This window comes from Peromyscus maniculatus, chromosome 6 (genome assembly GCF_049852395.1).
Source record: "Peromyscus maniculatus bairdii isolate BWxNUB_F1_BW_parent chromosome 6, HU_Pman_BW_mat_3.1, whole genome shotgun sequence".
Taxonomy (NCBI): Eukaryota; Metazoa; Chordata; class Mammalia; order Rodentia; family Cricetidae; genus Peromyscus; species Peromyscus maniculatus.
This window is the reverse complement of record NC_134857.1, coordinates 107,273,975-107,291,487: the sequence shown is the minus strand read 5'-3', so window position 1 is coordinate 107,291,487 and position 17,513 is coordinate 107,273,975. Positions and strand designations below refer to the sequence as shown.

At 47.9% G+C, this 17,513-nt stretch overlaps 1 protein-coding gene across 1 annotated transcript; it reads right to left on the bottom strand.

The window, feature by feature from the left end:
- Positions 1-951: 951 nt before the first annotated feature.
- Neurog2 (neurogenin 2) lies at positions 952-3,562 on the bottom strand. The gene is made up of 2 exons (XM_006970398.4): positions 3,144-3,562; positions 952-2,898 (listed from the first exon to the last, which is right to left on the bottom strand). The coding sequence occupies exon 2, from the start codon at positions 2,895-2,897 to the stop codon at positions 2,094-2,096; it is 804 nt and encodes a 267-aa protein (XP_006970460.1). The 5' UTR covers position 2,898; positions 3,144-3,562; the 3' UTR covers positions 952-2,093.
- Positions 3,563-17,513: the final 13,951 nt, after the last annotated feature.

The window sequence follows — 17,513 nt, the reverse complement described above, 5'->3', positions numbered from 1 at the left end:
TGAACGCTTTGAACCAACTCGGAACGTCTCCTTCTCTCTAGAACTTCACCTTTGGAAGCCAACTAGCTTGTCAAAGTGGCTAGCACAAAATCAGCCACCCGTAACAAACTAAAAATATAGTTATGTTCTGCAAGTTAGAACTGGAAGGGGGAGTCCTTGGGGATAATACACAGTTCCTACAGTTTAAAGATGAAAGGTGAATCCAAAAGAAGTTAACGAGGAAAAAAAAAGTTGCACATTCTACCAAGAAATTTCTTTTCTTCTGTTTCTCTTTTTCTTACTTTTTATCAACAGACACACAGTCTGTCTCTCTCTATAGGCCCGGCTGTATCCTGGAACTCACTCTGTGGACCAGGCTGGCCTCCAATTCACAGGGATCCCTTGCCTTTGTCTCCCAAGTGCTGGGATTAAAGGTGTGCATCACCACCCCGACCCAGTCACTATTAAAATCAAAGTTTTTTCTGAACTCTGAGCCTGTTGTGATGTAATTATTATTTAAGACCCCTCCCCTTATTCTTTTCTTTGACTAAAGATGTATTTATTTATTTAGACATCAGGACTTTGGCATGCTGGGCAAGTGCTCTACCACTAAACTACCTCCCCAGCTTAGGAAGTGAATGATTCATTTATTTGGAGACAGGGTCTCAGTGTGTAGCCCTGGTTGTTCTGGAACTCACTCTTTAGACCATGCTGGCTCTGAGCTCATGGAGATCTGCCTGCCTCTAAGAAGTGATTTCTTAAGGCAAAATTTGGGTTTGTGATGAATTACACTCTTATCTCAGTATTGGTGTTTCAAATTTGATTCCATATTTTGTAATTTTTTTTAGTGAAACTCCAAACATTACCCAAGAAATACAAATATACCCAGTCCAACATGCCAAGAACTTTAGTAAAATACAATTCGTTCTGCATTAAAGACCACATCAGCAAAAATAAATAATTCAATACAAATTTATGAAAATTATATACTTTATTTATAGCTTAATCACAAAACAATTTTCTTGTTCTTCAAGATGTAAATACATACTAGAATAAACTCTGTAGAATATACAAAAAAATACATACTTTTCCCATGAAAATTTTCTTCAAAATAAATAGAAGGGAACACGTGTGTGGCTGATCCTGGTAATGCCCCGTGTCTGCTTAGGATTTCAGGCTGTTGATTTATTTTTAATCTCTTGAAAGGATGGGGGAGTTCCTTCTCCCCTAAAAGGTCGAGATAAATAATGCATGAAGCAGTCCTCCCTCCTGATTTTTCCCTTTTCCTCCACATTTTTCCTTTTGATAGAGAGTTCAGCCTAAATTTCCACGCTTGTATTCAATCCTTACAAAAGCCTACAAATTATACAATGACTTCTAACCTGGCCCTCTAACAAAACAAGTTTTTCCCCTTATAAATCATAAGAGACAGATGGCAAAATGGAGAAAAAAAAGGAAAGAGAAGGGCGGGACAATAGGCATTGTGACGAATCTGGGAAAAAGAACAAAGTGCATATCAGAGAAGGAAAGTTTGGTTTGACAGGTGAATTTCCCACAGCCTGCCGACAGCAATGGGAATAGAGCAGATGCCAGCCATTGCAAATGTGTGGATAATATTATTACCGGGAAATTCATTCAGATGCTAAGATACATTTCTTTCGACTGACATTAACATCTCTATGTAGAAACGAAGGTGAAAAGATCACAGGGACCCGTTGCGTTCCCTCTGTGAGATTCACACGAACTGCCCCTGGAGTTCTCCTCCAGCAGCTCAGAGAGGGGAGGAGCGCCAGCCCGCTCTGCAAACTATTAGTTATGGCACCGGCATCTTTTCTCAGTGTCTGTCTTTAGAGTCTCACGAAGTCTCCCCTCCCAAACCCCCCACCCCAACCCTACACGCCACAATCCTCTTTGACCATAAATCCTCACATCTTCAATACATCAGAGACGGTGTCTGCGTGAAGTTAACCCACAGCCCAAGAATGCATCAGCTGCCGAGGGATTGCCGCGGCTACCTCTGCTCTGTGCAGCGCAGTCCAGGGCGTGGGAGGTGGAGGCGGGAGAAGGGGGTGGAGGAGGGCCAGGTAGAGGACTGGAGAGGGAGGCTCGCCCCTCTAGATACAGTCCCTGGCGACGGGCAGGTGAGGTGCATAACGGTGCTTATCCGGAGGTGGGGGCTGCCAATAGTCCACATCTGACCCGGGGCTAGCGGGCGATAAAGTGCAGCTGTATGGGGACGTGGAGTTGGAGGACGCCGAAGAGGACGCAGGGCTGTTGGTGCAGCTCCAGGAGGAGGAGGAGGGCGAAGGGCTGTCCCCCGGGGCGCTGAGCGCGGCTCCGGGGCTCAACAGCACGGCCTCGGAGAAGAGCGCCCCCTGGAGGCCGCCGGCGCCCGCGCAGTGGTCCGCCAGGCGCAGGGTCTCGGTGAGCGCCCAGATGTAATTGTGGGCGAAGCGGAGCGTCTCGATCTTCGTGAGCTTGGCGTCCTCGGGAAAAGTGGGCAGCACCTCTCGCAGCGCGTCCAGCGCCGCGTTCAGGTTGTGCATGCGGTTGCGCTCGCGGTTGTTGGCCTTCAGCCTGCGGGTCTTCTTGATGCGCTGCACTGTCTCCGCCGTCTTGGCTCCTCGGGAGACCGCCCGTGCGCGCGAGGGGCGCCGCTTGCACTCGTGCACCAGGCCCAGCAGCCGCGCTGGCCGGCAACCCCCAGGGCCGGACGCCGAACTACCCTGCACCCCCTGCCCGGCTTCCGCCCCACGCTGCCCAAGCGCCGCGCCAGGCCGGCGCAGCTCCTCGTCCTCCTCCTCGTCCGCGCTGGAGGACATCGGAGTCAGGGTCGCCGAGGCCGGGGAAGCCGAGCCCAGCAGCATCAGCACCTCCTCTTCCTCCTTCAACTCCAGAGTCTCGGATTTGACGAACATCCTGCAAAAAAAGAGGCAGATGAAATTTACTTCCAGAACAGACCGGTAGACGTGTCTCTGTCGGGTCCCCGCAAGGTGCACCCGTGAAGAAGGCGAGAATGGAGCTGGGGAGGAGGGCCCCTGGCTGAGCCACCAGCTGACCGTGCACCGTGCGGGTCACAGAAGCCACTGCGTCTAGGGCGACCGAAAGTCAGCCTGTGCGGGGAAACTGCCTGCGAAGTTGAGAGGCGCGGAGCGCACACTTACCTACTGGGCTCCAGATGTGTCCCCGGTACCAGCTGCTGCTCTGGTGCGTGTCCGGGAATGTCCCCGCAGCCGGCAACCAAGAGCGTTGTCCCTCGCTCCTTTGGAGCGCCGAGGGCTTGGCGCTTCCTAGGCGCACCTCTGCGGGGGGCCTCTCTGCTGGGTGACTTTGCCAAGAGCCCCGGCGACCGCGGCAGCCCGCCCGGGTCTCGTGTGTTGTCGTGCTCGTGCGTGTCTGTCTGTCAGTCAGTCCCTGGCCGTGCGGCTGCTGGCACGCGACTCCCAGGCACTCCAGTTAAAGCCGAGCTGCTTGTGGTTCAGTGGCTGCGTGTCTGGCACACGACTCTCCTTAAAACCCCTTATATACCACCAAGAAAACAATCAGATCTGCCCCGGGGCCCCCTCCTCACCTACCCTTCCCCCGCCCTCTCCTCCTCCCCCTGGTCCCCCGCTCTCCCTCCCCAGCTTATTCTTTTCATCGTATTATCATCATTCATTTCTTTCCCTTTCTTTAGTCCCTCTCTCCCTCCCCTGGCCCGGCCATCCATCCTCCTCCTTCATCACCCCCTCCCCTCCGTCCCCCCTTTATCTAATCAGCATAAAATGGTTCTAAAGCTCCTGTTGGCGCTCCAGGCTGCAGCCCAAGCTCCCGAAGCTGCGGCGGCGGCGGCAGCGGCTCAAGCTGCGGCCGTTGTCGCCGCCGCTGTCTATTGTGATTGGTGGCTCGCGCTCGGCTGGAGCGTGCCGCTAATTTATTAATGAAAGGAGGTCGCGAGGCGCAGCTGGCCAATCAGTGTTCCCGGGACTCCGGGAGGCCTGCGAGCCACGCGCACCGGAGCCCGCTCCCTTTCAGCAGCTCATTAGGGGCCCGAGCGCTGGGGGCCCATGGAGCGGGGAGGGGGGTGCACCCGGAGTACTGCTCCCTCCCGGGTCCTCAAGGCAGCAGGGGCTGCCCCTGCCCGGATGCGCGCGTCCTGCGCGCGTACGCGTCCCACCCAGTGCAGTCTGGCCTCGCGGACTATGGGAGCCGCGGAATTAGTTAATGGGGGTCAGAATCCCCGAGAAGGCAAAGCCTCTTTGGGGCTGTATCAGATAGTAGACGGTTAAAAACAAATAAACAAACAAACAAACAACAACAACAACAACAAAAAAAAAAAACCCTTCGTTTGGTTAGGAAAGGGAAGGGGTACATACGGGTGCCAGGCAGTAGGCACTTTGTGAGCGAGTGTGTTTGAGTTCTAGAGAAACTCGCGGAGGAGGATGAGGGGGGTGGGGATTCACAGAGACGTCCCCTAGAAGGGGAGGTCGGTGGGGGAGCAGTGGATAGGCATTTAAAGACATAAACGCACTCACTTGACCTGCTGCACAGTAAGGCTTCACGCGCTGTCGTACTTTGGGGGGCTTCTGGTGCAAGAAGGAGTGGGTATCGACAATAGGTTAGATCAGTGTGACTTCCCGTGAGGGTGGCAGAGGCAGGGGGGCTGCTGCTCCTAGGAGCGAATGGGCCACGCTGACACTTGTGTGACCTCTGCTCCACTTGGGAGGGGGGGGGGGCGGTATTGAGACACTGGGCCCGTCCTCCAGAATCTCCAGCTTTTTCAACCACAGGAGCGGGGCGGGGGGTACTTGCTCCGAATTGCTTGTCAGCCCTTCCCCCCACGCCGCGCACGGCCCCTCTTGTCACTCTACTGATTTCTCCTAGGCGCAGAACCAGAACCCCAGGAGTGAGTCCTGGGCCGAGTACCATCTTGGAGGAGTCGCGGGTGTCACTGGACTCCACCTCTGGAGATACTTTTTGCAAAGACCTTTAAACTAGGAGCGTCTGGGGGGGTGGGGGGGTGACTTTAGCAGTCTACCCGAGTCAGAGAAAGAGATTATCCGCAGGTGTCCCACTCCTCCTCTCGTGGGGACTGAAAATAAGTTGAATTTCCGAGAAGAGTGCGGCCAGGGAGTGTGCGTGTTGGCTCGGTTTCCCCAGAGTACTAACGAGCAAGACTGGATGGAGTGCAGAGGGTAAGGAAAAGGAAAATTAAGGTCTTTGCAGCTCCCCGACCTTCAGATTTTTCTGTCAAAATGGAAGTGATTTTTAATTTGCTTTTTGATACATGTTTTCATTTCTTCCTTTAAAAACCAGCTTCCTAAATTTAAAAGCATTATTTCATCTAGTTACCACTAGATCCTCTCAGAACAGTTTGATTTCCCTTGTAGATAGGACTGAAGTGACGGGACATGAAAAGACATTGTGTCCTCAGCATACAGCATCTGGCCCTCTCAGAGTGTCTTCTTTGGGGTCTCTGGCCCTGTCTAGGAACCCTCAGAAGCAGAGTATCCCGGAAGGCAATGTGATCTAAGCAAAACATAGATTCAGAGTAAAACTTGTAGGCTACGCCACAGGCTGCAGGTGCACGTGATCATTATTCTATAAGTAGCGACCATTGACACCGAACACTTAACCACTCTTCAAATCCCCCTAAAAGAAAACCCAGTAAGGGCCAGTTTGGCCTTGGCTGGAAGGAAGGGAGTTGGAGGAACATGTGAGAGTGGATGCGGAGTTTGTGTTTGTTCATAAACTTGAGTGGAGTAAAGGATGGAACAGTAGGATCTGATGAAATGATCAAAGACCATTAAAAACAAATACCAGAGTGATGAGAGGAACCTGCTGTGTCAGCCCGGGACCTCTCCTCAGGGGCTGCCTGCCAGCACAGACAAGCCACTAAATTAATGCAATAGAAAACAAAGGAAGGCTTATTTGGCTATCAGTAGAAACACGTCTCTTTGGGCAAATTTCTTCTTCTTCTTCTTCTTCTTCTTCTTCTTCTTCTTCTTCTTCTTCTTCTTCTTTTCTTCTTTGCCCCTAGCAGGGCGTGCTGGGTGACCTACAGACAAAATATTGGCAGAATATAATCATAATTCAGTTAAAAACAAGCTTTAAAGGGAAAGCTGATGAGCCTTGTGTAGCCCAGAATAACAACGACATCAAGCGGGGTCTAACACTTAGTGCCAGTGGAACACACAATGCAATTCTCTCACTGCTTGTTAGCAGCATGGGGGTGTCTGACTCCCCACTTTTTTATGCTGCTATCATTTTATGGTGTTACGATTCCCTGAGTATGCACAGGCCTCCCTTTGACAAGTCTACACCTAAAGGGCTGGAGAGATGGCTCAGCACTTCACTCGTTACTCTTGCAGAGGACCTGGGTTCGATAACCAGCACCCACATGGAGGCTCACAACCATCCCTAACTCCAGTTCCAGATCTGACACCCTCTTTCCACCTTTTTCCCTCCACAGACTTGTGGCCTCCACAGACATTGGGCACACACATAGAGTACATGCATACATGCAGGCAAACACACTCCTACATATAAAATAGAATAAACAAATATTTCAGGTTTTCTCTGTGTAACCACACCAGCTGTCCTGGAACTCGCTGTGCAAGACCAGGCTGGCCTTGAACTCACAGAGATCCACCTGCCTCTGCCTCCTGAGTGCTGGGGTTAAAGGTGTGCACCACCACGCCTAGCAACAAATCTTTTTTTAAAAAGGACAAATCCATACTATGTCTGCGGTTCATGCAAATAATGCACACAGAAGTGTCTGAGCCAATGCTGACAAGTGATAAAATAGTTTTAAGATTGGCTGCACATTTCTTATTATGGAGGTTTTCTTCAAAGAATGCAACATGCATTTCAAAACTGTCAAGAAACTTAGAATTGTGTGCATATTCAGATTTTGATATTATCAATCCCTAATTCATTTAAATATCAAGATGTCATAGGTTCATAGATTTTTCACTTTTTGAGTAAGAAGCTCCTTGGTTTATGCAATGGGTGTGTGTTAGATTACATTGTGAAGTACAGATGTAAATGTTCTGAAACTAAGAATTATATGTGTTTGTGCTGTAGCTCTCAAGAGTTGTCTTCTGTGTCTGGCACTATCTGTCTGTCTGTCTCTCTCCTCCCTCCACCCTCTAATTTTTTGAGACAGAGTCTTGCCATATAACCCTGGCTTGTCTGGAGCTCACTATGGAGACTGCTGGCCTCAAACTGTCAGAGATTCCCCTGCCTCTGCCTCCTGGGTTCTGGGAATAAAGTCCTGTGCCACAGTGTCCAGCCTCCTGCTAGCTCTTAATACCAAAACACTTCTATACATATTTCTCACTATAAAAATAATATTCAAAAAAGAAAAGGAACAAGTCCAAAGACAAGCTAACAATACTGTGCATTCCAGAGGCCAACTAACTGACCATGCTCAATTGTCTGGATAGCAGATTTCTATTTGTTGGAGACTGTGCTCAGTTTTGCTGGGAAAACGAACGAAAAAGCAATTTGGATTTGTACTCAGCTTTGCGAAGACGTGACCAACATCCTTAGCTAGATCCTTCTAGCACTCTTTTAACTTAAATAAATTCAAGAGGCACTTGTGTGGTCTGAAAGTTTGTGTAGATGAGCCCCGGCTGAAATGTTGTGTGAAGGGGGCGGGGATCGCGTGAATAGCCCTGGCGAGGCTGGCGACCTAGGGCCGCGCCTGGCCATAGCGTGAACTGTCCTAAAGGGTCAAACTGTTCATCTTCAGTCCTTCTTTCAGTGTGCAATCCTACTTTGAGAGAACAAAAGCTCAAAGCACGCTGTTATCAAGAAATGGGAGCCTAGTGATTTAAACTGGTCCCCAGCCAAGCCTTAGAAAGGAGGCGGATTGCGTGTAGCTAGAGAAAAAGTTGAAGTAAGGGGAGGGGTCAAGGGGTGGAGATCTTTAGAAAACCTTTGTTCCTTCTGAGAAGCTTGAACTTTGAGATGGCCCAAAGCCCTAAAGTTTAGGGTAGGTGTCTCTGTGGGGAGGTCAGCATTTCGACCTCACAAGTGGCAAGAGAGGACAAATGGTCCAGACTTTCGACAGACGACTATTCGGGCGTGAAGGAGGGAGCCCTTCCTTGTGAGTGCTCGTGGCTATCCCGCGACGACGCCAAGAGGGCGCGTGTCTACTCTCTGCAGAAAGAAACTGCTGTGTAGCCTTAATCCTAACCCTCCGAGTGAGCTGCCCGAAAGGCGGAAAGGTGGCGAGAAAGTTAAATTAGCAAATCCCGGTATGTTATATTTGTAGGATTTCTGGGGCTTCCCTACAAATTGGAGGTGCATTTTCCAGAGCTCGAGTCACTAGCATGAGAACAATCAGCTTTCCTTTGTAAAATAATCCTGCAACTTTTTTTTTTTTTAAAGACAGAGTTTTTCTGTGTAGCCCTGGCTGTCCTAGAACTCACTCTGTAGACCAGGCTGGCCTTAAACTCAGGGATCCGCCTGCCTCTACCTCTTGAGTGTTGGAATTAAAGGTGTGTGCACCGCCACCGCCCGGCCCAACCCTGCGATTTTAAGGTTAGTTTTTGGTGGTGGAGGCAGGAGGGACTTCCGCTTTCGGAGAGCTCTCCTCTGGAGCCCTGGAGTTGCGGGAAGTAGTGTAAACTGACACCTGCTGAGTCCTGGTTCCCCCAAGCTCCAGACTTGGGATTCTCCCTCTGTTTTCCTCCTTAGATCCTGTGAGGGGAGGGTGCCGTTTCCACCGAGTCCTGGAGGGGTCCCCACTGCGTGGCTGCGCTAGCTCATCCCAGTGCCAGTCCCTCTTTCTGCGTCGGAGAAACCAGTTGAGAACAATTGAGGTCAGAGGACTTTCTCCTCGGTCTGAGACCGCGGCTCCAAGCCTCACAGCTTGCTCTGGGTGCCTGCCAGCCAAACACACTGATGACCCGGCTTGCCTCACCGGGTCCGGTAAGTGCAGGACAGGCCCGGCCTTGGTCTTCCACTGATTTTCGTCTAGTCGGCTCTGGGAAGGCAGAGCCTGGAAGACTCTCATCCCTAATTCTTCCCCCCACGAAGGAAAGAACTCACTGGGGAGAGATCCTCCCTGCTTGTTTTACTCAGGTGAAGGAGAAAGAACGGCTGGCCGATGTCTGAATGTGAAGTTGGGGGGGGGGGCGCTTCTAGGGAGAGAACTCCTCCCCAAGCCTGTGTGCCTGCAAAAAGGGACATTGGCTATCCAGAGAAAGTGCAAGAAAGAGCACTAATCGCTGAACCAGGAGACAAACGCGATTACCAGCCCCGAGCCCTGAGTCAGAAAGTCTCATAGACTTTAAGATGTTAATCCTCGGCATAATCCTTCCTTTGGCGTGTAGGAATAGTGCAGCCACAAGAGTTGTTTTGTTATTTATATTGGCGTTTAATAAAACTCAGCCAGTAGTGAATGGGCTGCCCACTCTCCAATGGTAATTAATTCTCTATTTCAGTGACCCAATTGTCCTGGGACAGAGCAGTGGGCCCGTCCTGGTGCCCCGTCCCCTTTGTGCGGATACACTGCCCTCGCGCTTCAACAGCTATGGAAACTCGCTCTTTTGATGTCATTCAAGGACTTTCCTTGGGCATCTTCTAAACTTCAAGGACCCTTTTCTTTCTCCATTTCATGAAAAGCAGTGCTAGCTTGACCACCTCTGTAGAATGTAATGATTTGGTGAAAGGGCCCTTTGGGGTTTGTGTTAGGAGTTAGAGAGAGAAAGGAAATTTGGCAGCCTGCTGCCTTCGGGAACTGTCTCCAACCTGGGAAGCAAAAAAAAAAAAAAAAAAAAAAAATGCAGAGAAATGGATGAAGATCTTGAGAGCTGATGTCCCCCCCCCCTCTCATTTTCCCGTTAAGGAAAACAAAAACAAAAACCTAAAAACACTTCTAGAAATAAACACGAGTGTTATTTCTTGTCTTTAAGTGTTGTATAGTGAGGCTGGAGCAAATAAGTTTGAATTTTAGCAGACACGAATTCTTTAATCTATGCTTCCGGGGAACGGGATATTTATTTAATTTATTCATTGCCTTCTCCCTCCTTCCTACATTCAAGGTTACTCTTAAGGGCATCCTAGACATGCTACCACTGGCCTGGCCCGGGGTAACGCTGGGGTGCACAACATGGGCACCGTTCCACAGCTACATGGAGCTTACATTCAAACAGAATTTTGTTTAAACTCCGGGCGTCTAAAAATGGTCCGTGCTATGAAGACAATGCACAAATGCAATGCAATACAGCGTGGCAGGAGGAGGGGAGGGAAGAGAATTAATTTTCAGAGGTGCCAAGATATATTTAACCCCACCCCAGCAATCCAGGGTATATATACACCTATAAAGCTGGTTTGTTCCTTCATTCTCTCTCTCAGCACACCCTATGTGCCAAGCCGGGAGAGGGGCCCCGGGTCGGCACTTGGGGGCGAACTGCGCTGTCTCCCGGCTCGGCAGTGGCTCACAATATTGAGATCATGCTTCTGCTGGTGCAGGCCTGGGCGGAGCTGGGTCTCCCGGCCGGGAGGGGGCGGCCGCGGCGCGCCGGGCAGCGCTCCCCCGCACAAGTAGCTCTCCTACCTCTTTATATGCACTTCCAAAAAAACTTCGCAAGTCACAGAAACAATTCAGAATTCAACTAAAAAAATACAGAGTGAACCATATGGCCTGGGTGGCTCGAGTCGGCCGCATTTTCCTCCAGACAAAGAGGGGATTGAGAGTTGAAGGAAAGGAGAAAAAAACCAACTTTCCGGCTGATGAAGCTGTTGTCTGGAGGCAATGATCCCAAATCTGAAGGCTTTATTCCGGCTCCGACGGAGACGTGATATGTCATATGATTAGCATCTCTCATATTTACAAGAGAGGTATGGGCTGCCAGTCTTAAGAAAAAGGCGAGAGAAAGAAGGGGCATATGCTGAAATGGATTTAGCATTTGAAAGAGAGAAAGGAGATCGGATAAATACACTTAAACGAGGATTTAGTTTTACTCCTGTTGAGTTCTAATGGATTGTTGATTGAGATTTTAGGGGCCTGGAACCGAGGTGTCAGCAGTAATTTAAAGGAGGTATTCAGGCCGCCAGCGCCTCTTTTCTCCATCTCGCCCGCGTGCCCCTCCCACTCCTCCCTCATTCACGCCTAGGCGCAGTGCAGGGCGGAGAAGGCTTTTACAACACAACACCGGGCCTTCCTCCAGCGCCCAGCGGTGGGGAAGGGGCTCCAGCAGCCCGGGGCGGCGGGGGCTGCGGCGGCCTGCAGGCCACACCTGAGCCTCGACAGCCCGCGACGGCGGCAGGAGCGCAGGGCGGCCAGCGAGGTCGCGGCTCCCCCTGGCGGGACTTGGCAGGACGACGCCTCCCGGGGCCTGCGGGGGAAACTCGCGGGCAGCGTCCACCCCGGGGCGACGCCCTCCCCGGACGCCCTGCCGGGGAGTCTCCACCTGCTGCTCCCAGATGCGCGGTACCCAGCCTGCGGATTCAGACGGCGAATAAAAACGAGGTAGACTGACCAACGCTTGCCCTCGGGGTTCTGATGGCAGCCAAGCTTGAGAACAATGGCACGGGGGGTGGGGGGGGCTCAAGTCTGTTCTGAGAATTTCGCTGTCCAACCAGAAGCAACGACAGGGCCCAATAACAAGGAAGATTTCGACTCCAGACGGTGAACAGGGCTTAGCTGTGCGTCTCAGCGAATCCACACGGTGTTTGCACAGATAAACGTTGTCCGTGCGCCTCTCCAGTGTGTCTGGTTTTTTGAGACAGGGTTTTGTAGCCCTGTGTATCCAGGTACTCCCTCTGTAGACCCCCAACTCAGAGATCTGCCTGCCTCTGCTTCCCTAATGCTGCGATAAAAGGCATGCACCTCCCCGCCCCACCCCCTCTCTCTGAACAATGAGGTATTATTAGCAAATGATGATTGTTATGAGTAGCGATACAGACGTAGAATTCACTTCATCAGGCTTGGTGCCAATCTCCCTTACCTACAGAGCCATTTCACTGACTCCCAACTGTTCATTTCTTATTAGATCATGCGTATGAAGTATTAGTGACAGGGCTGGAGAGTTGGCTTGGAAGTTAGGAGTGACTGATCACTGCTCTTGTACTCAGGGCTCCAGACTCATGACGGCTTACAACTCCAGCTCCTGGAGGCATCCACATCCGCAATGAGGTTACACTCACAGAGATACACTAAATAAACAGAAATCTTAAATAAATAAAAATATTGCAATTAATAGCTCCTGGGAGAGGGCAATTCAGTTTTGAGAGTGTTGTCCCTGGTAAGTCCACCATGGTCTTATTTCTGAGGATTTTAGAGCCTATTTTCCCTAGAAGAGAAGGACTAATCTTACAATACAATGTTGTGTAGAAAAAATCAGGAGGAAAAAATTGAAATGATAGTTTCTAACACTGTGGTAAAAGTCTACCAAGAAATTTTGAAATCACAAAATAACCTAGAAATTTAAACAACAAAACTCTACATCAATATTAACTAAATCTGGATTCACTAATTGCTGCAAATAGAACACAGTTTCTGTAAGTTTCCCTCCTGGGAAGGATCTAATTCGCTACAAAAGGGTGTGTGTGGGGGAAGGGGGGGGTACAGTTTTGTTGTTTTCGTGGATCTGAACTAAATCTTTGGCAAATCCTTCAAGTCACCTGAGTTCTATTGGATGAACACTTCCTCAGAAGCTGGGCTGAGAGGCATTCGGGGAAGGGCATGTGTTTCAAAATAAATATCTAAGCACTCCCAAAGAACCACACTGCATTCTGGCTTCCTCTGGCTCCCATTGTTGCTGAACTTGGTGATGCTTTCCTCCATGCTGACACCTGGACAAGGATCATTTGCTCACAATAGACCAACTAAGAAACAGTTCTTCATTAAGGTAACATGATTTTTCACTTCCTCATAAAACAGGTCACATAGAATTTTAAAATAGTGACTAAAAATGCACACAAGTAGTTCATTAGACTCAGTAGAATGGTCTTTGGTTTCAAGCATCAGGCCACAAAGGTACAACTAGACAGTGATTTCAGCCACAATTTACAGACAACCGGAACTTCTCTCTAATTTGATATTTAAGGAAAAAAAAATCTATATTTACCAAGCAGTTATTCCTCTTTAATCATCGGATCAGTTGCAACTGGAGTTGGAACACCAAGGTAGAGTTCTGGGCTGGGGGTGGGGTGGGGTGGGGAGCCTGTGGACATGATGGCCTTCCCTCTTCTGACATTTTGTCATTGGTTAATGTTAACCAAGACACAGTTTCTCTGTGTAGCCTTGGCTGTCCTGGAGCTCCCTCTGTAGACCAGGCTGGCCTTGAACTCAGAGATCTGCCTGCCTCTGTCTCCTGAATGCTGGGATTAAAGGAGAGTGTCACTACACCCAGGGTTTTTGTTTGTTTTCTGACTTTTTTAAAGGCTAATTTCTAACACATACCTGCTAACATTCTTGAGGTAAAAGAAACTTCTAGAAAAAAGGCAATCTGCAAGATCCAGGAACTTCTATAAAGAAGCAGACACACATTGAGCCGGAACTATACCAGACAGGAACTCAGCATGGCACTCCACTTCGTCCTCATGCAGATCCCAAAGAAGACACCGTTGCCATCATCATGCTTACACACGAGGAAGCTTTTGCTGATGATCACCGCTGGCATTCAGACCCGAAACTCCAAGCTTGTCTCCATCACTCCCAGCTCCCAGCAGAACTTGTATGATCCCGGTGCCTACCGATTGTTGTCCATGATCTTGCTCAACACTCCCAGCTCTGGGACTCTGGTACCTCTTGCCTTAGCTTTACTAATTTCTGTTCTGGTTGGGTTTCAGTTCTCACATATCTTCGTAATTAGTTCTTTAAAATCCTATTGAATTTCTTAGCTTGAGCTATGCATTCCTAATTAGAACCTGACGGGCTTGATTCGAATTAGGCAGTTTTACTTGATTCTGATCTAAATTGTTTACTGGAGTTTAGTCTGAAGAGCATCCACTACTCAGTGAGTGAAGGGCTGTCTGTCTTGTGTAATGAACACAAACAACATGCTATTTCTCATTCAGGCTTGTATTACCAAGTAAAGGCAGCCATGATCTGAAGGTGAAGCCCATGGATAACCTCATTTTCCACACCAACCTGTGCACCCCAAATCAAGTGTTTCCAGTCAACTTTTAGTGTCTTCCTCTTGACTTTGAAAGCATGCCTTTAGTCCTAGCACTTGGGAGGCAAGGCAGGTAGACCTCTATGCATTCAAGAGCAGCCAAGACCATAGAATGAGATCCTGTCTCAAAAACAAGCAAACAAATCTATAGAAAATATGGTAAAGTAGGTGGTGTTTTTAAAAAGAAAACAGTCTGTCTGGTCACTTTGCTTTTTTTTTTTTTTCCAGCAATGCTGATCAAAGCCATCTGGCACATGTGGCCCAGTGCCTACTACAGAATTGCATTCCCAGCCCTGTCCTTAATTCCCTCATCGCTTGATGGAGAGCACTTGCTGCTCACCTATCATGCTAGTGCCAGGACCAAATTATAGATGCAAAGCACGGTCAAAAGAGTCATTGACCCGGAAGCTGCCTGTGTCCGCTCCTTCACTGACATGCAGCCTGTTCTGTCCTTCGTACCTCATTCAGTGAGCTTGCTTACTCCACATGCATGGCACATAAGAGCAAGTATCATCTCATCCAAGGGTGCCGAGATCAGCAAGTCTCCCTGGCCTGCTTGCTGTTCATTACATTTTTGCTGTTCCCTGATTCTGTACCTATTTGATGGCACCATGGTGCTCAAAGTTACCATCATCCATTCAAAATACCACATAGGTCCTCCCATACCTAAAAGGAGCCACAAGAACAATGAAGGACACCATTTGATCTCCTCTCTCTTTCTCACTCTCACACACACAGAGCAATTTTTAAAAATTGATTAATCTTACAGTATATGGGTGTTTTGCCTGCATGTATGTCTGTGCACCACGAGCATATATATGTATTAAGCACAAAGGCCAGAAGAGGGGATCAGAAACCTTGGAACTGGAGCTATGGAAGATTGTGAGATGCCATGTGGGTGCTGGGAATTGATCCCTGGTTCTCTGGAAAAGCAGCCAGTGCTCTTAACTTCTGAGTCATCTCTCCAGTCCCCAGGCATTATATATTAAAGGGGAAAGAGGAGGAAAAGGAGGAGGAGGGGGAGGAGAAGATGGAGGAGGGGGGAAAGAGGAGGTAGAAGAGGAGGAGAGGAAGAAGGGCACACTCCAAGAGTGGTCAAAGCCCAGTGTTTGTACTTCTAGAATGCTTGAAAGTTTCTCTGTAAGGGAGAGTATACCCCTCCAGGAGCTGAGGTTAGAGTAGCATGTAACCAGTCCCTCATTGCCTAGGCTGACCCATAAAACAAGCTGCACACACGTGTTGTGGAGACTTGAACTAACTATTCTGTTGCCCGCTTCCTAATCTTTTACACACATGCTCTCACACACTCGTTTATCCCCACTCGGACTTGTTTAATTAGAGAGTAGAAAATTAAGGAAAACCAGTAACTTAGAGACTAATCAACACAACTAGTGTTTCTGGGTGGAAAGAATGGAGGATTAGGGAGAGGTGGGCAGTATTTTTCCTTGACTGTGTAATCAAATCATATTAATGCAGCTTGGACCAAACTTACTTTCTGCTCATGAGTAATAACAAAGCAGGCATTTCAAATCAGTGCTGAGTTAATGTTTTTAGAGCAATTATTTAATTTTCAAAGCCCAATTATCTGTCAAGTAAATCACCAATTTCCAGTTCATTCTTATTTAATATAAAAAAATCTAATTAGTATAAAGCTACTTCACAGCTGCCTTCAAATTAAACTGTAGTTGAGAGCATGCAGCCTCGGGGGTTTGCCTTGGCATTTTCAAATCAAACGTGTTTTCTCAAATGTAAAATAATAACGCCAAAAGTTACGTTTTATTTTGAAGTTTAAAGCAGGGCTTTGTAACTTCAGAATTTAACTTGTAATATATGCTTTCAAACACAGGATTGGCTGCAGAGGAGAGAATCATAAAACAAGTATATTGTCTCAACCCACTTTTGATTATCAAATCATGAGAATTGTAAGAATATCCAGCGTGGCTACTAATACACTTCAGTTAAGCATTGTTCTTCCTTGCTTTGAGTAGCACGCTGGAGCCTTTTCTTCTATTATAGTCTCTCAACTAATTTTTGTTTGTATACAATATAAGGCTTTTTTATGACATCATACATACTTATTCTTTACTCATATTCACTCACCCACTACCCCTTTTCTTCTGTGTTCCCCAAATAGTCTCCCTTCGGCTTCCATCAGACAGGTAGAGATCTGACTCAAAATGTATTTGTCTTTCTCCCATTACCCTCTCTTGCCCACCCCATCTCCCCTTAAACACCTTCTCCTACCTACATAGTTCCCCTTCAACTCTCCTGTCATTTATTTAAAAACCTGCATTCTGTATATAATAGACAAATGTTTGTCTTTCTGGATCTGGCTTGTTTCATTTAACACGGTGATCTCCAGTCCTCTCATTTTTGTGGGAATGTCATAATTTTATTCTTTACTGCAGAATAAAACATTGTGTGTGTGTGTGTGTGTGTGTGTGTGTGTGTGCGCGCGCACGCGCGCGCATTTCTTTATCCATTGATTGGATCTAGACTGGTTCCCAAGGTTTATTCCTAGAAATTTTATGCTTTTTAAAATGTTTTGTGTGTCTGAGTGCTTTGCTTGCACGTATGTCTGTGCACCACGTGCATGCCTGGTGCTGAGAAAGTGGTGGGCCTCCATTTGGGTGCTGGGAATTGAACCCTGGGCCCTTTGCAAGAACAGCAAGCACTCTTAACCACTTAGCCATCTCTCCAGCCAGATACTTTGATTTTTGAAGCTATTGTGGATGAGATTTTTTTTTTTTTCAACCTGGAACTTCTTAGAAAATTTTATCACTGATATAAAGAAAAATTTCTAAGTTTTTAATGCTGACTTGTATTCTGATCCTTTGCAGAAAGCATTTATCAGCTCTAAGAGTTTTCTGGTGGAATGTTCTCAATTTTTCTCTCATTCAATATGGTGTAGGATATAGGTTGGCATAATATAGCCTTTTCAAGGGAGGGCAGGTCTCACTTTGTAGCCCTGGCTGGCCTGGGACTCCTCCCTGTGTAAAAAGGCTGGTGTCAAATTTGCAGAGATCTGCTTGTCTGTGCCTCTTGGGTACTAGAATTAAAGGTGTGTGCCACCACAATGGGCCAGTATAGCCTTTTAAAAAATCAAATTCTTCTTTGACAATTTTACACACACACACACACACACACATACACCATTACTATTACCACCTTATCTCCATTCCACCCCTATTACCTACCCTCCTCTTCCCTATGAGTCTGTTTAGAGGTATATTCCTTCTATTCCTACTTCCATATGGAATTTTTATCACAAAGGGATGTTGAATTTTGTCAAAACCCCTGTCTCTATTGAGATGACCATGTGGTTTCTGCCCATGAGTCTGTGTTACATGTACTGATTTGTGTGTTGAATCGTCTTTAGTAATGAGAATGGGATATTGAAGTTGCCCACTATCACCGTAA

Coding starts and splice junctions, on each gene's coding strand:
- Neurog2 (XM_006970398.4), bottom strand. CDS start 2,897: ATGTTCGTCAAATCCGAGACTCTGGAGTTGAAGGAGGAAGAGGAGGTG.